Raw genomic sequence first — 18,066 nt, forward strand, 5'->3', positions numbered from 1 at the left:
TCATGATCAGAAATAGGAAAAACAAAATCAATATTGTCATAATTTCCCAGTTCTAGTTAATAATGATAATTAGAAAATTGACCAAATTAACCTAAGATTTGTTTGAAAATGTTTGGGGGGGGAAAAGACTTTCCTATTTGTGTCAGTTTACACCAGGTCAAAGAAACATCCAGGACCTTTTCAAACACTCTGTGGTCTGATTTCAGGTTTTTAAGACATGAAATCCCCCGTTTATTCTTTAGCTCTCTTTAAAAAAATGCATTATTGTTATTAGATTAGAACCTTCAATAGTTAGTAAATATATAAATATATATATATATATAATATTAATATTTTTTGGCTCATTTAAATGCACGTTTAATAGAAATTACAACCCAAACATTTTAAGAAAATTATTTTACATAGGTGCAATTACTGAATTTGACAGAAAGCATATATACATCTCTTCACATTCACATTTTCACTTATGGTAAAAATTTCTATGTGATACACAATCACGTCAAAGAATTTGTATGATTTATTTAAAGATTTGAATGTTTTAAAGGTTTGAATGTTTTAATATTAAAAATAATTTCAAGAAACAAAATTCAAACAGTTTCAGACTATTTATCTCCAGTGAGTAAAAAATATAATCCAGTGTAAAGCAGACTTTTTTAATGATACACACATCCCTGTATTTAAATTTGATGAAAAAACTCCTAAAAATATTTTTTTTTATTACTGAAAGGAAGTATTCAGTCTACTTCATATATTAAATGTATATGTAAATCATTATGTAATATTCAGATAATGAATTGTTAATTCTTGGTGATTTCAAAGTAAACACTGTTAACAAAAAAGGGTAAAAACAGATGACAAATACATTTAAAATCCTAAAATAAAAAGCACATGAATGACAGCTGACACAGTTTACTGCCCATGTGCAAAACACACAAAAAGTAAAAACTTACTTTTTGTTTAATACATTTTAATTCCATCAGTTGCAAATTTATCCAGAAATTCCTTGAAATTCCTGGAACAAAAATCTTGGAATTGTCTAACAACATTTCTACGTGAGCTTAACTATAATGGACATCTCTGTAGGTCAATAATAGGTGAAACTACAGGTGCATAAAAAGCTGCATATAAACTTACCTGTGACACCGGGCACCGAGCCGAACAGTTGAATTTATCCTAACGAGATGTTTCCGATGAACAGGGAGACGAAAGGATGGAGGTTTGACTGTGATGTGAAGCCGCTCAGCATCTGACTGAACATCACAGTCAATCAGAGGGCTTCAGTCTGACTACACCTCGCTCTGCATCTCTCTCTCTCTCCCCGTCACACACTCACACACGCTCTCCGTCTCTTTTCCTTTCAAACACACGGACGATTTACCTCACTCGGCCACTCACACTTAATCCACAGAGTGTTTAACTGTCCTTTGAATTATAAAAACTGCTTTCAGTAAAAGTGAGGAAGAGGGAGTGTTAAAAAATAGCAAACATAAAAGGGACGAGCACAATGACGAATCTAAAAACGAGCACAAATCTTTAATCTAATCTGCAAACTAATGCAGGAACAGGTGGATGTAAAATGGCAACCAACCTCCATGTTACGATTTTTATAAACACCTAGAAGTGGATGAGAAAGAGCAGAAAACAACAGCAAAGCAGGAGAAAGTGAATAAAGTTGAAACACCGGCCTTGTAGTTTGTTGAAGCTGTGAGAGCAGCACCTTTATTTAGAGCAACTTTAGAGCAGATTTGAAGTTTGAGGAGAACAAATCAAGCGTGAATAAATTATATGGTTGCCCCTCTCTCAGCCTGGTTCCCGTAGAGGTCTCTTCCTTTTATAAGGGAGTTCTGCCTTCCCACCATCACCAAGTACGGACCATATAGGAATGTTTGGCTGTTTGGGTTTTCAACGGTCTAAAGTTCAGCCTTGTCTTATTTACAGTGTTAATAAAAGTTACTGTTGGCTGGTTGCCCCACGGGCTCACCACAGCAGGCATATGCATGTTTTTTTCATACATCTCCATTTAAGGCCTCAGTCAGAGACCAGTGGCTGACCCCCTTGCAACCACCATTCCCCAGTTAAACATGCATATTACCTGACTGGTTAGTGAGTGGTTGCTGGAGGTTGAAACAGTTTGCATGGATGATGTCGATTTATCTGCAAACACCAGCCGACTACTAGCCGTGCGGTAGGAAAACATAAAAAAAAAAGTGTAACAAACTGAAAATGGAGACTGTTTATCTTCAACGCTGTGTCTTACTGCTGACAAGCAACACAATTCAAAACAGGCAACTTTTATTTTGACAGGCAAACTTGCTGTTTTTGATCTATGGCTCTGTGGTTCGTTAGTGTTTGCAGACAAATTGGCATCTTCTACGGGGAACTGTGGCAAACTGTGACCAAAGCAATCACAAGGTCTGTGCTGCAACACCATACATGTTTTCTGCAACCATTTTCACTTAACGACAGCCAAAAACCACTTTCTCGTCGATCAGAGTATACACAGTATAGTTAACAGGCAATCACCTTCCAATCTATAGGCCTTTATGTCTAGGCCTTGACTGATTTCTTTGCACATTTACGGAAAACAGAAATCTCTCACTCACAAAAATATTCAGACTAAAAAATGTAGCTACTTACTTATCTAGAAGCTGTCTGAAGTCCATTCATGAACCTTGCAAACAGATCGCTCTTTATGAAAATGATGTCTCTGCATGTCCAGAACGTGAGCTCTGATACTGGAAGCTCTGGTTTCTGTTTGGAGTTGGAGTTCTATTAACAAGTCACATTTTATTCTGCTTATGTAGAAAGCAAAAGTTTCTACTGGCTTGATTTCATTTACATACATTCATTAACAATGGATGTTGAATAAAAAGCAAGGACTCAGATAGCTGCTAGCTAAACCACCCATGGTTTGTATTCACCTGTGGCTTCTACAGGTGAATACAGCTGATGGGCTCCTAGATTGGTGAAACTTTGGTTTGATACTTGGTTAATTGATGATCTTGATAATCTAGTATTAGCATGGCTGCTCCAGTCTAGTAGCCAAAGTATCCTGTGGCATGAATGCTCCTGATGTGTTCACTGGACTGTTATTGTTAGATAGAGAACATAGTTGAGACATATGGTAAAGTGCTTGTGTTAATTAGACAATGTGAGGTTGTTAAAGGCACTTTTTGCTCAGGCAGATACAAGAACTAGTCCACTTACGATGCAGTAACAACTTTGAGGTGAGCACAGTGCCAACTGGCATGAACAACACTGCTGAATAACTTATGAGGGCTGGTACTTTTATCACAGGATTAATTGAAAAATGCTGGTAGTAAAGCAGCTACTCCTTTGTGTTGAAAGAAGCCATTTGAGAAGAACGTTAACTTTATTTATTCATCATGAAATGCACAGAAAAGGGGGTTGGAATATTCTCTGAACAGTTTCCTGAACGTGACATCAGCCGTCCATTTAATCAACCAATTAATCACCTAAAACGAAACAGGCGTCACTGGACCAATCGCCTCCCTGGCGCACGTTTAAATGTCATATGACAGTGTTGAAGAAAAACACCAGAAGCTGTTGAGAGCAGCATGTAATGGAGAATAGGTCAGATCCAAGTGGGGAACATCTGGAAAGACATCCGATATCTGGACAGTGCATGGAGCCTTAAAAAGGGAGTGTGTGCGTGTTTTAATCAGCAGGCAGTGACGGGTGGAGATTACAGGCTTTAGAGACTTAACTGGCATAAAACAGGGAGGCAGGTAAGGAGAGAACGCACATGCACGCACACGCGCAAGTTCATGAAGGGAAGTTTTTGTGTTGAGCTGAATGATATTCACGTAAGCAGTTTCTTAAATACAGAAGCATTTATTGAAATAAAATCAGTAACAATTTCACAGTTTAACACTGCAGACAGACAAAACAAATACAGTTTTAAAAGAGTTAAAGTTGCACTAAAACATTTTGGCTAAAAATATTTTAACCTCACAACCTTTAAAAGTGAAAATGCAAGTTAAATAAAGGTGACCTGTTCTGCTCTATTCCTATATTTAATCGGGGACTCTACTTAAGTAGATCTGCATGATTCAGTTCAAACCAAACCTGAAGAGGAAACATCCACAGCTGTACTGTTAGAAAACAAAGTATTCATAGCTGTCAAAGTCTTTACTTTTACATAGGTCTATGTTATTATTTGAAACCTCAGCCATATTTATTATGAGGGTCTGACGCTGTCATGGAACAGAAAATAAAGGAAAGCAGGAGAGGACCATGAAATCCATGACCAGTTTTAAAAGCAGCGTCCAGCATCTAAATTTCAGTCACAGCTCTGTAGTGTGGTTAAAAGTACTAAATGACCGTCTGTAAGGCAACGCAAATGAGGAAAACTAAATTCTGAAGGGTTGATAAACCCAAAAACAGCTGTTCCAAATCTCAATGAAACTAAAACACATCTGGAAAAACTTAATGGAGAGTGAATTTAAGTCATTTTAACTCTTTTTCAATGAAAGCATTGTTTACTCGTCCATACTGAAATAAAATGAAATGTTGGACTGCTGTTTATAGACTGTTTCAGTTAAATATCTGCGAACTCCGGGCCCAGACGAAGAAAGCAGCTCCTTAAATAAAGTCTAGAGGATAAATATGAAAACATTGACTCTTGGATGAGGAAAAATGTGCAAACCAATTTAAAAAGAAGCAGATAACCAAGTTCAAAGTGAGACGAAACAAAAGAGATTATGGTTTTTTTTCACCTGAGAAAAAGTTTGTTCTAACACGTGAAACTCTATGACCAAGATTTGGTATTAAAATCATGTAATCCTGCAAAAAATTAAATATACAAATTACAGTAAAGAAGAAAACACTTTGACTTTTAAGGCAAAACATCCATTTAAAAAGTAAAATGATCAAAAGAAAAAGTGAGCGCACACCGTGTGGCGACAGAACGCTGATCCGTTTATGTGCAGCTGTGCTGGAAACAGCAACGAGTACCTAACATTTGATGCTCCTGAACGCAGTTGTGGCCACTATGGAAGCTTGTTTTCACCACTGAAAAAGACTTTATTAATGAATTGAAAATTAATTGCAAGTCAAAATTTCAGCTCATTAAGAAGTTGAAATTTAAAAATATGCAATTCTAGATTTTGAAATAATAACTTAGAGCTGCCTGTGATGGGTTCTTTTTTTTTGCAGTTATGAAAACGAGCTTCCACAGACCAGAGTTTGTTTCTGTCTTGCAACAGAAGCCAAAAACAATCAAAACAAAAAAAAAATCAAATCTGCATCGCCCCCTGGAGACTTGGCAGTAGAAAGTCAAACTAAATATCTGGCAATGGTCTTTTTGTGAATGGAAAACTTAAGATGGGAATCAGATGAGCTGAATCAACAAACCCATACTGCACCTGAAATGTTAATTTGTTCAAATGTATGTAATGACTTCTTGCCACAGATACTGAGTTGGAAAGTGCTGTGATAACAACTTCAGGAAAATTGAAATTTTAGGACAAAAAACAAAACAGGAAGATGCGAACATCAGTAACACTTCAAATCAATATTAAAATGAGAAGAGAAACTCGTGGGACCTGGTTTATCTCACATGCTAATGCAGCTGCTTCACTGAATTTTAAACTCATGTAAGAAAATACTGAGTGTTTCTTCTTGAGTTTTTATTTTTTAAATAAACATTTATTTTTGTCTTCAAGTCTTTATTGCCAGGAGAGCAGGTCAGACTCAAACCCTGGCCTCTGCATTTGGTATACGTCCTTTACTCTATATTAGAATAAAAGATTTATAAGGGGTTTACTGCCTGTTTTGATTGTTTGAATTATTAGTAATATGATTATCTACATAATATCCCCCCAAAAGCAAAGATTATTAAAGTTTTAATCATGTTTAGGTGATTTTTCTCATATTTCAGCTTAAAAAGATTTACTCAAATATTTTGCTGATGATTAAAATCATTGATTTCTGTTGACTAATTTACTAAACAAAGTTAAACTGTCACATTTTGATCTCAAACCCAGACGTCCAGCTCTACCAAAACAGTTTGATAATTATTCACTTAAGAGAATAGTTCAGTGAGTGAACACTTAGATCTGCATACAGCTGCATCAGATGCTGAAATAAACTGTTTCTTTACTGCTGAAAATAAATAGAAACCAATTAAAGGAATTCAGGCACTATGAACTCTCCAGCTGCATTATAAACTGTTAACAAAAGCCTAACATAAATGCACCACTACCACCATTAAGTATCCTGTGTCCTGATTGGTCAGACAGGTAGTGACTCAGAGGGGTGGGAGAACAGGGCGGGGCTTCCTAGATGCATAGTGAGAATAATTTTATGATGGCATCTCTGAAAATGAAAGAAGGAGAAAAAAAATGACACATAAAAGCATTGCAGATAAACACAAATGAACAAAACTACGCTGAAAAAAGTCCAGAAAAACTCCACTTTATTTTGCTTCAGTGCTTAAATGATCAGGTTCTGTCAGCAGCTATAATGACAGAGTTTCACACAGGAATACTTTATGGCTCCATTAGTGTTAGTCATAGCTGTAGTGTTTCTTTTATCTATAACAGAAATGGTAACATGATCTAACAGGAATGGTACTGGCTGTGAAAACAAATCTGGAGTTCCACAAAGCTCTATCCAGGGGACACTACTTTTTCCCTCCACACATGCTTCCTTGTAGATCAAATTACAGATGACTACAAAATCTTATTTTGCTGTGTTTCCACTTACAACTACTTATTTATGTAAAATGGCCCGCCACCAGGCTTATGGTTAAAAAGGCTGAATAGGGGTAATTAACCCTTGATGCAGTTTTCTGAACTAAGTAGTTTCTGCCATAACCCCGCATTTCAGCCTTGCGTACAAAACAAAATGACTGTGTGTGCATCAGACATTAGTGATGCATAGAGAAGCTTAACTATCTATGAAGCTGTGTTTGGAAAAAGCCAGAACAGTTATCAAACCACATCTTTGAGATATACTGAGATGCAGTATATCAAAATGCATATTTAAGGGTAGAGGGGAGGAAAGCATTAAAGAGGCTTGTAGAAACGGTTTGGATTAACCTTGCTAATTCAATTTGCCCCATGCTGCATTTTGTTAGAGACATGATAATTGCAAGTGGGTTTAAATCTAGCTTAACAAAAAAAAAAAAAAAACATGGGTAATTACCACTGTTAAGTCGAGTATACAGAAAGGAAACATTATTTTTAAACAGGGTACAGGCTGCACATAAATATGACCTGCATTTACTTAATAGCGAGCATGAAAACTGAAATTTTAAATACGAACCTGACATACAGAACCAAATGGTTGCAAACAACCTCGCTTCACCCTGGATCAGGATTTTAACGTTGATCAGAACTTTATGGAAAAGGTCTTTTGCTCCATGAGAAAAAACAAATCTCATGGACCTGCACTTACAAAATTCCTTGAAAATCTGGTGAAGTCCTGAATTTTCAGGCAAACTGAACATGTGTTTGACACCATGCAGTTTGCTTATACACCACATACAAGAGTAATATCCTGCCTCTGTGACAGAACTTAACTTTCTAACAGTTGGAGGAAAAATGGGTTCGTGTTTGACTTCAGCAACATATTTTAATCAGATATTTTTTTAGAATAATTTGACATGAATAGAAATATTGTGTGCAGGTCTTGAGTTTTTAAACTAAGGCCTCAGCCAAGCAGGCTTGAAATGTCTGACATGCAGACATTTCTGGCATTAAAAACCTCAATATGGTTGCTTTGATTGCTAGCATATTGCTGCAATTGCCCACAGCTTGCATGGTAAATGGACTGGTTCTTATAAATCGTTTTTCTAATCTGCTTGAGCTTTGAAATCATTTTATACAACTTGTATAAATTACCCATTGAGACACACATTTATACACAGTATCTTGCCCAAGGATCCTTTGGCATGCAGACTGGAGCAGCCAGAAATCGAACTACCAACCTTCCAAGTGGTAGCTCTACCTTGCATGCCAGCGCCAGTGCAAATGAAAGATTGAAAGTGAGCCATCTACATCTTCAGTTTCAAAGCAAAAGTTGTACTTTTCCAAATGTCTTAATTGCAACTTTTACTTTTAAGGGGAATGGTCTCCATTTTGAGTTTGCATCGCAGTTCTCTCGTTTCACTACTTCTGCTTCACTGTATGACTTTGTACAGGGAGTTTCATAAGGTTTATAAAGTTCAGAGTAACACGGCATAAAAACAACTTTGTTCCGGTAGCCGTGAATCAGAGGAACAAATTACAGCTTTTATACACTTCATGATAGAGTGTGGATTATTTATTATTCATTCTTCTTCATTATGTTATGCTTATCTGTCGTTTGAAAATGGATGACTCACCTACTGCAGACAAAGTGTATGTGCAGGCACAAACACAGTAATCTGAACCTGAAATATTATCATGGCTATTATCAACATATAAGTGTCCGGTGCTTTGAATGCTCAGTAAGAGCAGAAAGTTAAATTAAAAACTATCTTTTAACCAACCTCGTGCTTATGATGGGAAATTACAGTCAAATCAAAGCCTATCACGTTAACAAAGCGTCTATATATCAAAGATCTTTCCGCAGAAAGGTCAGCTACTGTAAAAAACTTGCTAGGAAACATTTCTACAATCAGAAATTTCACAGCAGCACATGTGTATGTAGTACAAGTTATTCACTTTAAAGGTTAATACTTTTTTTATGCCTTCGAACAAGCAAGACTAAAACCAAACCGCCCGTCGCCATCATGTTTTTATCTCCCGAGGAAACGCACACTAGTGAGATCAGGTGTGTTTGTCTTACCTGGCGAATGGGATGTATGAGAGGCCGTACCTGTGGGATACAGCAGCAGCAGTCAGAGAGGTAACAAACAGTAACACGTGTGTGTGTGTGTGTGTGTGTTTTCTACCAGGTGAAGGCCAGAAACTGCAGGATACAGAAGAGCAGAGCGAGGCCGTTGTTCTTCCACTGCAGAGACACAACAACACGAATCAAACACAAAAACAACACAACACGACTCGCTGCATCCAAACGTTTCATCGCAGTTTGTTTCTCACCCAGAACGCAGCACAGAGCGTCAGCACCAGACACACCTGCAGAGAGAGACAGTTTCACTCAGGTGGAGCTTACAGGTGAGTTTCAGCTACCTGTCGTTCATCAGGACGTCACGTGGCTTTTCCTGTAAATTCCTGTAAACTCAGTTTTTGGAGCATGTTTGGACAAATTATGAGAGAAATCCGCTTTATTAACATTGACAAAGCAAAAATGATTCACTCCGTGATTAAAAGATTGAATTGATCTTCATCATCTTCAGCTGTAACTTCATCTTCAGCCTTAACCTGGATACAGAGATTAGACACTTTAAACTAGATTTCATCCACAGTTAAATTTGCCAACGCAACACAAATGCAAAAAAACCCCAAAAAAAACAAAAAACAGATGAAAGCTACTTTAAGCTGCTCCCAGATTCACAGCAGGTAGATCCACATGTTTGATTTACTGAATAAACCTTATGGGATATGCCTCTCAGCCCACAATTGAACTACCTGTATATGTAAACTACTACACTACAGACCCACTAGAAACCTTAGACACACATAAATAAGGTAAATGCAAATGTGGATTAAAAAAAATGACTGAAATGTAAAAGTTATACAGAGAGGATTATTTTATTTTATTTTTTAAATAGGAAACCTGTTTTTATGCCCTCTACCTCTCACATTAGTCACACAGGTCAGGTTTTTATTTATCATTGTTTTAATGGTGTTTATTTTTGATTGGTTTTGTTGACTGATTTCACTGTGTTCTAAAATACTCCTGAACAAAAACTAGACTGGACTTCCCACAACCTCGGCACTGACTGGGGACCAGTTCATCTATAGCGCCAAGAATCAGTATCGGGCTTGAAATCCTACCATCGTGACAATCCTAGCTGGACCCCTGCTGTTTGTGTGTTCAGTTTCTTCCATCACTGTGTATTTGAGAAATTGCTCTAATTAAATCAACATGAGGACAGAATAATGAACATCTGGACTTCTTTAAGCTTCGTGAAGATGTCTCAACTTTCATCCAAGAGCTGAAGAAGCTTCTTGGATGAGAGGTGAAATCTACATGAAGCTTAAGTGAGTCCAGTAGCTTTCTTTTCAAGCTCCTTAGACTACCTTGATCTGGATGACTGAGAAACTTACAGACAATAATGAAAAGTTATTTGTTCTCACCAGCATGATGACGGTGGCGAGCACTCGCTCTTTAGCCCACATGGTCTTCAGCTGCCGGCACGGACCCATCAGGAACATGGTGCTGAAAAAGAAAAAGATTTCGTCAGTCAAAGCTCTGATTTCTACCACTAGAGGACGACGTTTCCCTTCATAAAAACACTGAAGTCAATACCGGCCCTCAGTGATGATGGGTAATGTAGTATCAGGTTAGGTCTGCTTATTACCTGGACAGAGCGCAGATGTTTCCCAGACTGTAGAGGACAGCGAACACAGCGAGACCAAAGCCAGGGACCCACAACAAGCAGGTACCCTGATAAAGGAAAACAGGAAGTCACCACAGCAAATCTTTTGTCATAGAAACAGTAAACACAGTCCAGGAGTGTCTTTTACTCACCAGGATGGAGCACACGACTCCTAAAACGAAGCAGATCAGGAAACCCTTCACCCGTGTCCCCCAGGACAGCGTCGATGCCTGATTGGCTCTCTGCACAGAATTTGTCGTCATTAGCATCATGATGATCTCACAGACTAAATGTTTGCTATTGATGTTTATTTTTTAGTTGGTGACTTTAGTATTAAAGGAGTTTAAATTGAAGATTGTATATTGACTCAGAATTCATGAAATTGACATTAAGAGTCTTTAGGTTATTCTTCTTTGTGTCAAAGGCAAGTAACTAAAAGCTTTAAAGTGAATGAAGACTAATAACAGCTGTTACTATTGTGACATTAAAGTGTAATATCTCAGAAACATTGTTCAACTAACATTTACTCTTCTTCAGTTAACCAAATTTAAACGGTTTTAGCACTTGTTTAGTGCAGGCGAGTCTAACACGGCACCAAAGCGTCCGATTCGACCCACTGGACGCTCATTCATCACTCCAGCTTTTCAATAAAAAGCACTTTTGTTCATTTTGTGGCGATGCTTGATGGAAATGTTTGGCAAGTTCAAACCACAAAACCACCACTAAAAAAAACAACTGAGGTAAAATAACATTGCCTTATTGGATAAAACAGACAAATTTTACCTGTTACTTAATTATTCAGCGAATCACAAATCTTAAAAAAATTGCAATAATATTGTATCGCAGGATTCCTGTTGATTCCCACCTTTAGTACCTGGGTTTAAAATCTCAGTTTTTCCACCTTTGCTGAGTCTGAAAAGGGAAAGTGACTCTTCACTAATCCTTTCAACTATTAATTTAAAAGATGATTAAGTGGGGAGGGTGTGGGAAAATGTGACACTTTAAACAGCTGCATATATTGACAATAGACAATAGAGTGTGGGAAACTGAGCTGTTTTAATTCTCAGGCCGTCAGGTGGATGAGGTGACAGGTGTTTTACTCTAATTTAAGGTTAGAGATTTTTTAAATCCTGGTTATGGTTCATGTGAGCGTGAGCAGAAACTTCCATATACTCTTTAATGAGGGAGGTCTGTTGTATTTGAGCTTATGTGGCCTAACAGTTAAAATGAGTGTGACAGCCCTGGTTCATGACAGCAGTGGTAGTCTATCCAACAGATGTCAATTTGATGATAATAAAAACACAATCCCGCCCCGAAATGTACATTTGCGAGCCTCTAAGTATTTCAAATGTGGAAGTTATTAATGCATTGACTTCCTTAAGTTACAACTGTCAAAGTTATTAACTATCAAAAGTAACTTTATTGCCTTACTTCTAGTGCAGTTTTATGATTTGTGCAGAGGTTAAACAGAAAGAAGCAGTAGTTTCGCCTGAATTAACTATACTTTACATGAACATTTGCTTTTATCTTATAACACCAAGTATGCCGAATTAAACACTATAGGTTCCTCTTCGTTATATATATTATCCATGTAATGATATCTATCTGAGAATAACCGGGACATTGAAGGAAAATTAAAATCGGTTCACTTCTCAGCCATGTTCTGCAGCGTGTTACTTTCTAAAAGCGCTTTTACGAAGGTTTACTCTGGATGAACATCACACATAATGTTTTCCCCTGGAGGTCCAAGTCACACTGGATCTAAAAGTACCATTTTGAAGTCTGTGAGTTCACACCTGGCTGAGTTATATCTGCAGATTCTGGCACTACGTCCGTTTTAACAGGTTAATTTAGCGAAACCAGCTAACCGGCTAAAAACAACATCACCTCCAGTATGCCGCTCCCATCTGCGTTCCCATCATCCTGCCCGCTCAAAACCTTCTTCAATTTATCCATGAACTCCTTTTGTTCTTCAATAAAGGCGATAAAACGCTTCTAAAATTTCCAGAAGCTTCCCAAGCGCTGGAAGTTTCAGGTGTTTTGGGGCGGTGAAGTTACACCGAAGAGAAGAGCACATCAACAGGTGCAGCACTTCCGCCTGCAGTACCGCCCCTGGCCACAATGCACACAAAGGAGGCGCTGTTTCCTTCAGTTCATTTATTGGTAGAGCTCGTTCAAAATTGATTACAGAGATAACTGAGTGATTATCCGCAAATAAAATATAGGAATATTCACACCAAAAGACAAATGAAATGATAAAATATAGAACAAGAAAAAAACAAATAAAAACAGAGCATAACAGACTAGCAGAAGAAACTATAATTAATTTTAGAAATAAAAAAAACCCAAACTTTTTCTAAGACTGAGAATTTGTTATGTCTGCACCATATTTTTCTCCTCGGACACAATTACATTTTATTTTAAAGTCATTACTGATTACTGTTAAAGTTGCCATAAAAAGAAGACAAAAAGAAAAAAACATACATGAGGTTATTTTGGTTGTTCTCCAGCTTCAGCGCTGGTCCTTTACTATATGACTTATTTGTATCACACTGAGACGATATGGGTGTTAAAACAGGGAATACACTCCCTTATTCTCAGGATAACCTGGTTGTTGAAGCCAGTGTGGCTCAAAATGGAGACAAATAAAAGACAGAGGATGTTTCCTTATATAAATACTGAGTGCTAATCTTTTTGTCTTTTAATCTATTAAATAACGTTTTGCGTCAAAAGTCAGGCTCCTCTTCTGATAATATTCTGAAAGACAATGATAAATTCACTGGGCTCTAATAAAGCGGTTATCCAATAAAGTCCAGTTTAACTGACATTTTTCTTGGTGATGTTAGGGGATTATGACCCTGCTGGAGCTCCAGTAAGATGGCTGTGGCATGGACACCTGAACGTGACATGTTGGACAGCACTGTTTCCTCCACAACCACTCCTCGATACACTGAGGAGAGAGAAGGCATGAGAGAGTACGTTACCATCATGGAGTCCTGGAGCATCAGCATGTAGAGGAACAAGACCATTGAGTCAAAAAGATGTCTTTGTAGTGGTTGCATCTTTTTCTCACTAATGAATGGCCTAAAATGTCTCAGAGGAAGACTGGACTAACATGTCTTTCATTTCTTACAAAATCTTAAAAAGGGGGAAATCAAACTTGTTTTAAACCTATTTTAGTGACTCTGTCATTGTATGAGTGTCTGCAGTCATCTACTTGACCTCTTCAGTGTCATCCACCTTAGACAGGGCCTTCATTGGACCTCTATAACCCTCCAGGGTCCATCTGTCTGTGCTGAGTTTACTTGTGACCCGTCTATAGTTGCCCAACTTTTAACGCAAGAAAAGGTTTATGTGTTGATGTTGTTGCTGGTATGTGCTACCTCTTTGTGGAAGGTGTGTGTGCACTGTAGCTCTCTGGTGCCGCCAGCGCCGTTATTTAAGTCGTTATGACAGATCAGACACACACTATAAGCATCGCTCTGGAACACACAAACAATTAAAGTCACAAAGAGCCTAAAAACACAATTTAATTTTGTCTTATAAAAATCGGGAAGTGCGTCTACACACCAGCGACATGACGTTACGTCTTCTGAACTGTCCCCGCCTCTCAGGTGGCACAACCTCGGGGATTGTGGTTATGAGAGATTGCCTGCGCTCTGAGGTGGGCACAGCGGCCTCCATAGGTGATGGAAGAAGGCGGCGGGAGGAAGAGCGACGCAACAAAACCCTCGCCGTCACCGGAGCCTGAGTGGACGAGTGGAGACGAGACAGCTGCATGGCCGACAGAGTGGACTGAAGACAAAAGATCAATTAATCAATCAAACTTGATGCAGGGAGCATAAACGCTAAATGCAATTCAAAGTAATTTACAGGCACAAAATGCTGAATACGAACTGCAAATATAGTATATAAGATCATAAAGCAAATTAAGGAGAAAAATATGACTAATAAAGTTAAAAAGTACACATTAAAGTCAATACTCACTATACAAAACTGAAGGATGATTTAAAAAACTGAAATGTCAGTGGACTGCTTATAATAAACATTTAACTCATTACTCTCTGTAAATATTTGCCTTCCTTCTTTCACACAGTTTTATTTCTTTGTTTCTAATTTTTTTCTGCCGTTAAAAAAAGTCTTGAACAAACAAAAGACTCACTGATCCAGTTATCCCATTAACAAAAAACAAACAAGAACATGTACCTAAAAGCTCCATTAGCACCTCTGGGAGTCTTTACTTCCCCTATAACCAAACTGCAAGGCTGAAGCTTAGAAAACAGTAAACAAGACATTGGTTTATGGATGACAGAGTGTTCATGAGCTGTGAACACCCTGAAGACTGAAAGTATGACTGATATAAACTGATACAACTGGTTTGTAATGGTAACTGCATTAAAACGGGCACCATTTTCTCCTGATCATCCTTCACTACAATGTTATGAAAAAAGGAAAGAGCTAGATGATAAAGTCTTGAAACAAGATATCCATCAGTCTCCTACTCGCTAGCCACCTCCTCCAGGACCTCTGAGGGGGGAGCAAGGTGAATCCAAGACAACTCGAGGACAGACCATCTCCAACTTCTTTCTTCTGGTTGCAAATACCTGAATCCCCTCACCTATGAGGCGTCCAGGATGCATCATAACTCGATGTCCAAACTACCTCAACTGGCTTCTTTCAGTGTGCAGGAGTAGCAGCTCTGCTCTGATCCCCTGTCTCAAAGGGAGACCACAGCCATCAAAGGGAACTCGTATCTTCTGCTTCTATGTGAGATCTGATTCTTTTAACTCTTTCTTAACTGCAACAGACAAATACAGTGCCACCTCAGTGCAGACACTGCACCAATCTGACTGTCAATCACGTGCTCCTCTCTTCCCTGACTTGTAAACAAACCCTGATATAAACTCCTTCACTTTGGGCAGCAGCTCACACCCAATCCATAGTCGGAACCCATTACAACACATTATTGTGAACTCACGGTCCCTCCAAGAGAAGGATGAAGTCACTTTGATTACTGGCAAAATTTATCTCTCTAAAAATTATTGAGATACATGATGATACATCAAGACACACGTTTCACGATATTCCAACAACATGAGTAGGGTTATCTTGCACTGGATTACAAATTTCTAGAAGTTGTTTGTGACATTAACCCAAAAAAAGCACAGACAATGTAACCACAGTTAAATTACCACACTGGTTAAAGGGCAGACATTCTTAATGCATCATCGGTTGCCATCCACTGGAATCTAAGAGCAAGCCCGGCACATTTTCAATTCCAGAGTCCTATGATGCTCTCTTCCAGTTATTTTTCTTGTGATATGTGATTGTTGTATTTTTCAGGGTAAATTATATAGTGGTGCAGAAAAGTAAATGGCTGTGTTTACCTTGTGGGATGGACATGAAAGGTCTCCATGCTTGTCTGTTGGGTTTTTCTGGTAGCAGGCTAAGGATTTGTTCAAGTTGGAGGCAAATTAGATTAATTATTAGGTTCCTGCCAGGTACTCTGATAGTAGCTCTATGGATTCTGGATACAGTCTGAATACATCAAAAAATAGACCTCAGCTGGGAAGCTAAGGCTTAAGTAATGTTTGCCAGATATCATCCCAAGTTGTTCTTACCCAGTGTGCTCTGGGACTGCCACCAGGAGCATCAGATGCCCACACCAGTTTTCAGACTGAACTTCTTCTGGTAGCCTGAGCACTATATCTTATCTTTGAAAGCAAGACCAAAGACTGCATCAAAAAAAACTCTTTGGCTCCAAGAATTTCCCAAATTCCCAAATGCCTGTGGACAAGATATTGCAATGCATGAATTCAAATCTCATTACCTTCCCCATCATGGCAAGACGGGAAGCAGGTCATGCACAAGTTAAAAGGAGCGACTGACCACTGTATCCCAATTAGACCGAGTATCCACACAGCCAGATGGCCATGACCGTCTGGACTAAATGACTCTTCCTGAATGATAAAGGAAATGAACTTTTTCTTGACCTTGAAGACAGCACTTGACAAAATGAACAAAATCTCAACAAACAACCTATTACTGTCTGCTCTTGAGCTTAGGACTGTATCACTAAGGAATGTTTCCAATTTTTAAGTATTTGAAGAACTTCTTGTGCTTAAGTTCCTGTGATTGACGACTTGTCCACAACAACATTTGAATCTTGATTATGGCTCAGCATATCAAAGAAGGCAAGCATTAATGACTACCCCTCCCTTTGACCACACACTACTGCACTTTACAGTTGGTCTGGAGTTGTACAGTTACTGGTGTTCTTACCGGACATGGCAGTGATGCTCGGCGGCCCGACTTTACCGCTGCCGGAGGCTCTGGGCTGCTTCTGCTTTTAAGTCTTCCTCCCTCTGACTCGTCATCTTCATCTTCTTCCTCTCCTACTTTACTCTGCTGTTCCCCTCCCCGGTACCGCTGCATCCAAGCGTTGAAAATCCTGGCATCTTCCTCATCATCATCCTCTTCCTCCTCATCCTCCTCCTGTTCCTTATCCTCTGCTGTTAGAGCAAATGGGTCCTCGGGGTCCGAAAATACTTCAGCTTCTTCTCTGTCAGGATCCATTACGAGGATATGTATGTTTACCCTTGTGGTGCAGAACACTACAGCAGCAACAAACAGACTGTTTCCTGATAAAACTGTGGTGTAAATCGTGAAAAAGCTACAAGCACACTTTGTTAAAAGCTACAATAAATTATTTCAATGAAGAAACAAGAAACACAGCGGCTCATTTCCAGCATTTGGCAACCAGACGGCCATAGAGGAGGCCAGCAGGAGCCGAGGAGCCTCCAAGGAACAGGCCTGACTGTCGACCTTTCTCCACCCCCCGCAGATCCATCCGAAGTCCACACAAAGTCCGGCCTCCAGCTCTTCCACATTCACTGCTGGTATTGTTTGTGTTTTCTGTATTTCGAGCGTCTCTTTGCTCTCTGTGCTGCTCTGGCCTCAAGCCTGTTAATCCAGCTACTGAAATCCAGGAGAGAGAGCAGGGAGATTACTGGACAGGCTTACAGGATCTGTGTCACTTCACTGCACCCCAGCTCTTTATTGATTAATGGTGTAATCAATCTGATAAATGTTGGAAACCAACACCAGCCCTGTGTGTTTTATTTTGGCTTAAAAAAAATTCTAATTAACAATATAATATTTTATAACAAATATTTAAGATGGAACATCCTGCACCTTTATCAATGTACTAAAATGTATTTAAATATATATTTTAAATAACTGAAAATGCCTCATATCAGTATTCATATCAGTATTTAAACATTAATTGTAATATTTATTTAAATTACAAACAATTTCAACTAATGATTTTTTTTAATTGTTAACATTTTTTCTTTAAAGTAATTATCAATATCAGATTTTGGATTTTAGTTAATTGATACAATTTTGTCCTAATCATGATTTTTGCTCTCTAACTCTTTATAGAATTAAATACAATCATATTAAATAAATAAAGTTTCTCAACTTGTTCAGGAGTGAACCTGCTGAGGAGGTAAAACGAGGATAAACTCTATTCTTAAGCACAAATAATGACCTTTGAGCCACACCTGTTCCACTCACCTGGATCACCGACGAAAATAAACCCCACTTCTACG

The 18,066-nt window shown here is 38.5% G+C and overlaps 2 protein-coding genes across 3 annotated transcripts; both read right to left on the reverse strand.

Moving 5' to 3' along the window:
* Nucleotides 1–3,841: 3,841 nt before the first annotated feature.
* On the reverse strand, nt 3,842–12,545 carry LOC146547110 (vesicle transport protein SFT2B-like). Its single transcript, XM_085264844.1, has 8 exons — nt 12,341–12,545; nt 10,606–10,695; nt 10,436–10,521; nt 10,212–10,293; nt 9,051–9,086; nt 8,903–8,961; nt 8,797–8,826; nt 3,842–6,339 (listed from the first exon to the last, which is right to left on the reverse strand). The coding sequence occupies exons 1-8, from the start codon at nt 12,407–12,409 to the stop codon at nt 6,303–6,305; spliced, it is 489 nt and encodes a 162-aa protein (XP_085120970.1). The 5' UTR covers nt 12,410–12,545; the 3' UTR covers nt 3,842–6,302.
* Nucleotides 12,546–12,614: 69 nt separating this feature from the next.
* On the reverse strand, nt 12,615–18,051 carry LOC146547111 (uncharacterized). Of its 2 annotated transcripts, none has more exons than XM_085264842.1 (5): nt 18,032–18,051; nt 16,736–17,431; nt 14,024–14,248; nt 13,837–13,935; nt 12,615–13,403 (listed from the first exon to the last, which is right to left on the reverse strand). In XM_085264842.1, the coding sequence occupies exons 2-5, from the start codon at nt 17,027–17,029 to the stop codon at nt 13,296–13,298; spliced, it is 726 nt and encodes a 241-aa protein (XP_085120968.1). In that variant the 5' UTR covers nt 17,030–17,431; nt 18,032–18,051; the 3' UTR covers nt 12,615–13,295. The 2 variants fall into 2 exon arrangements, with proteins under 2 accessions (XP_085120968.1, XP_085120969.1); XM_085264843.1 differs by lacking the exon at nt 18,032–18,051 and adding an exon at nt 17,937–17,952.
* Nucleotides 18,052–18,066: the final 15 nt, after the last annotated feature.

The sequence above is a fragment of the Mchenga conophoros genome, linkage group LG23 (genome assembly GCF_057382185.1).
Source record: "Mchenga conophoros isolate Kocher_MC1m ecotype Shallow Benthic linkage group LG23, M_conophoros_male_GT1.1, whole genome shotgun sequence".
NCBI lineage: Eukaryota > Metazoa > Chordata > Actinopteri > Cichliformes > Cichlidae > Mchenga > Mchenga conophoros.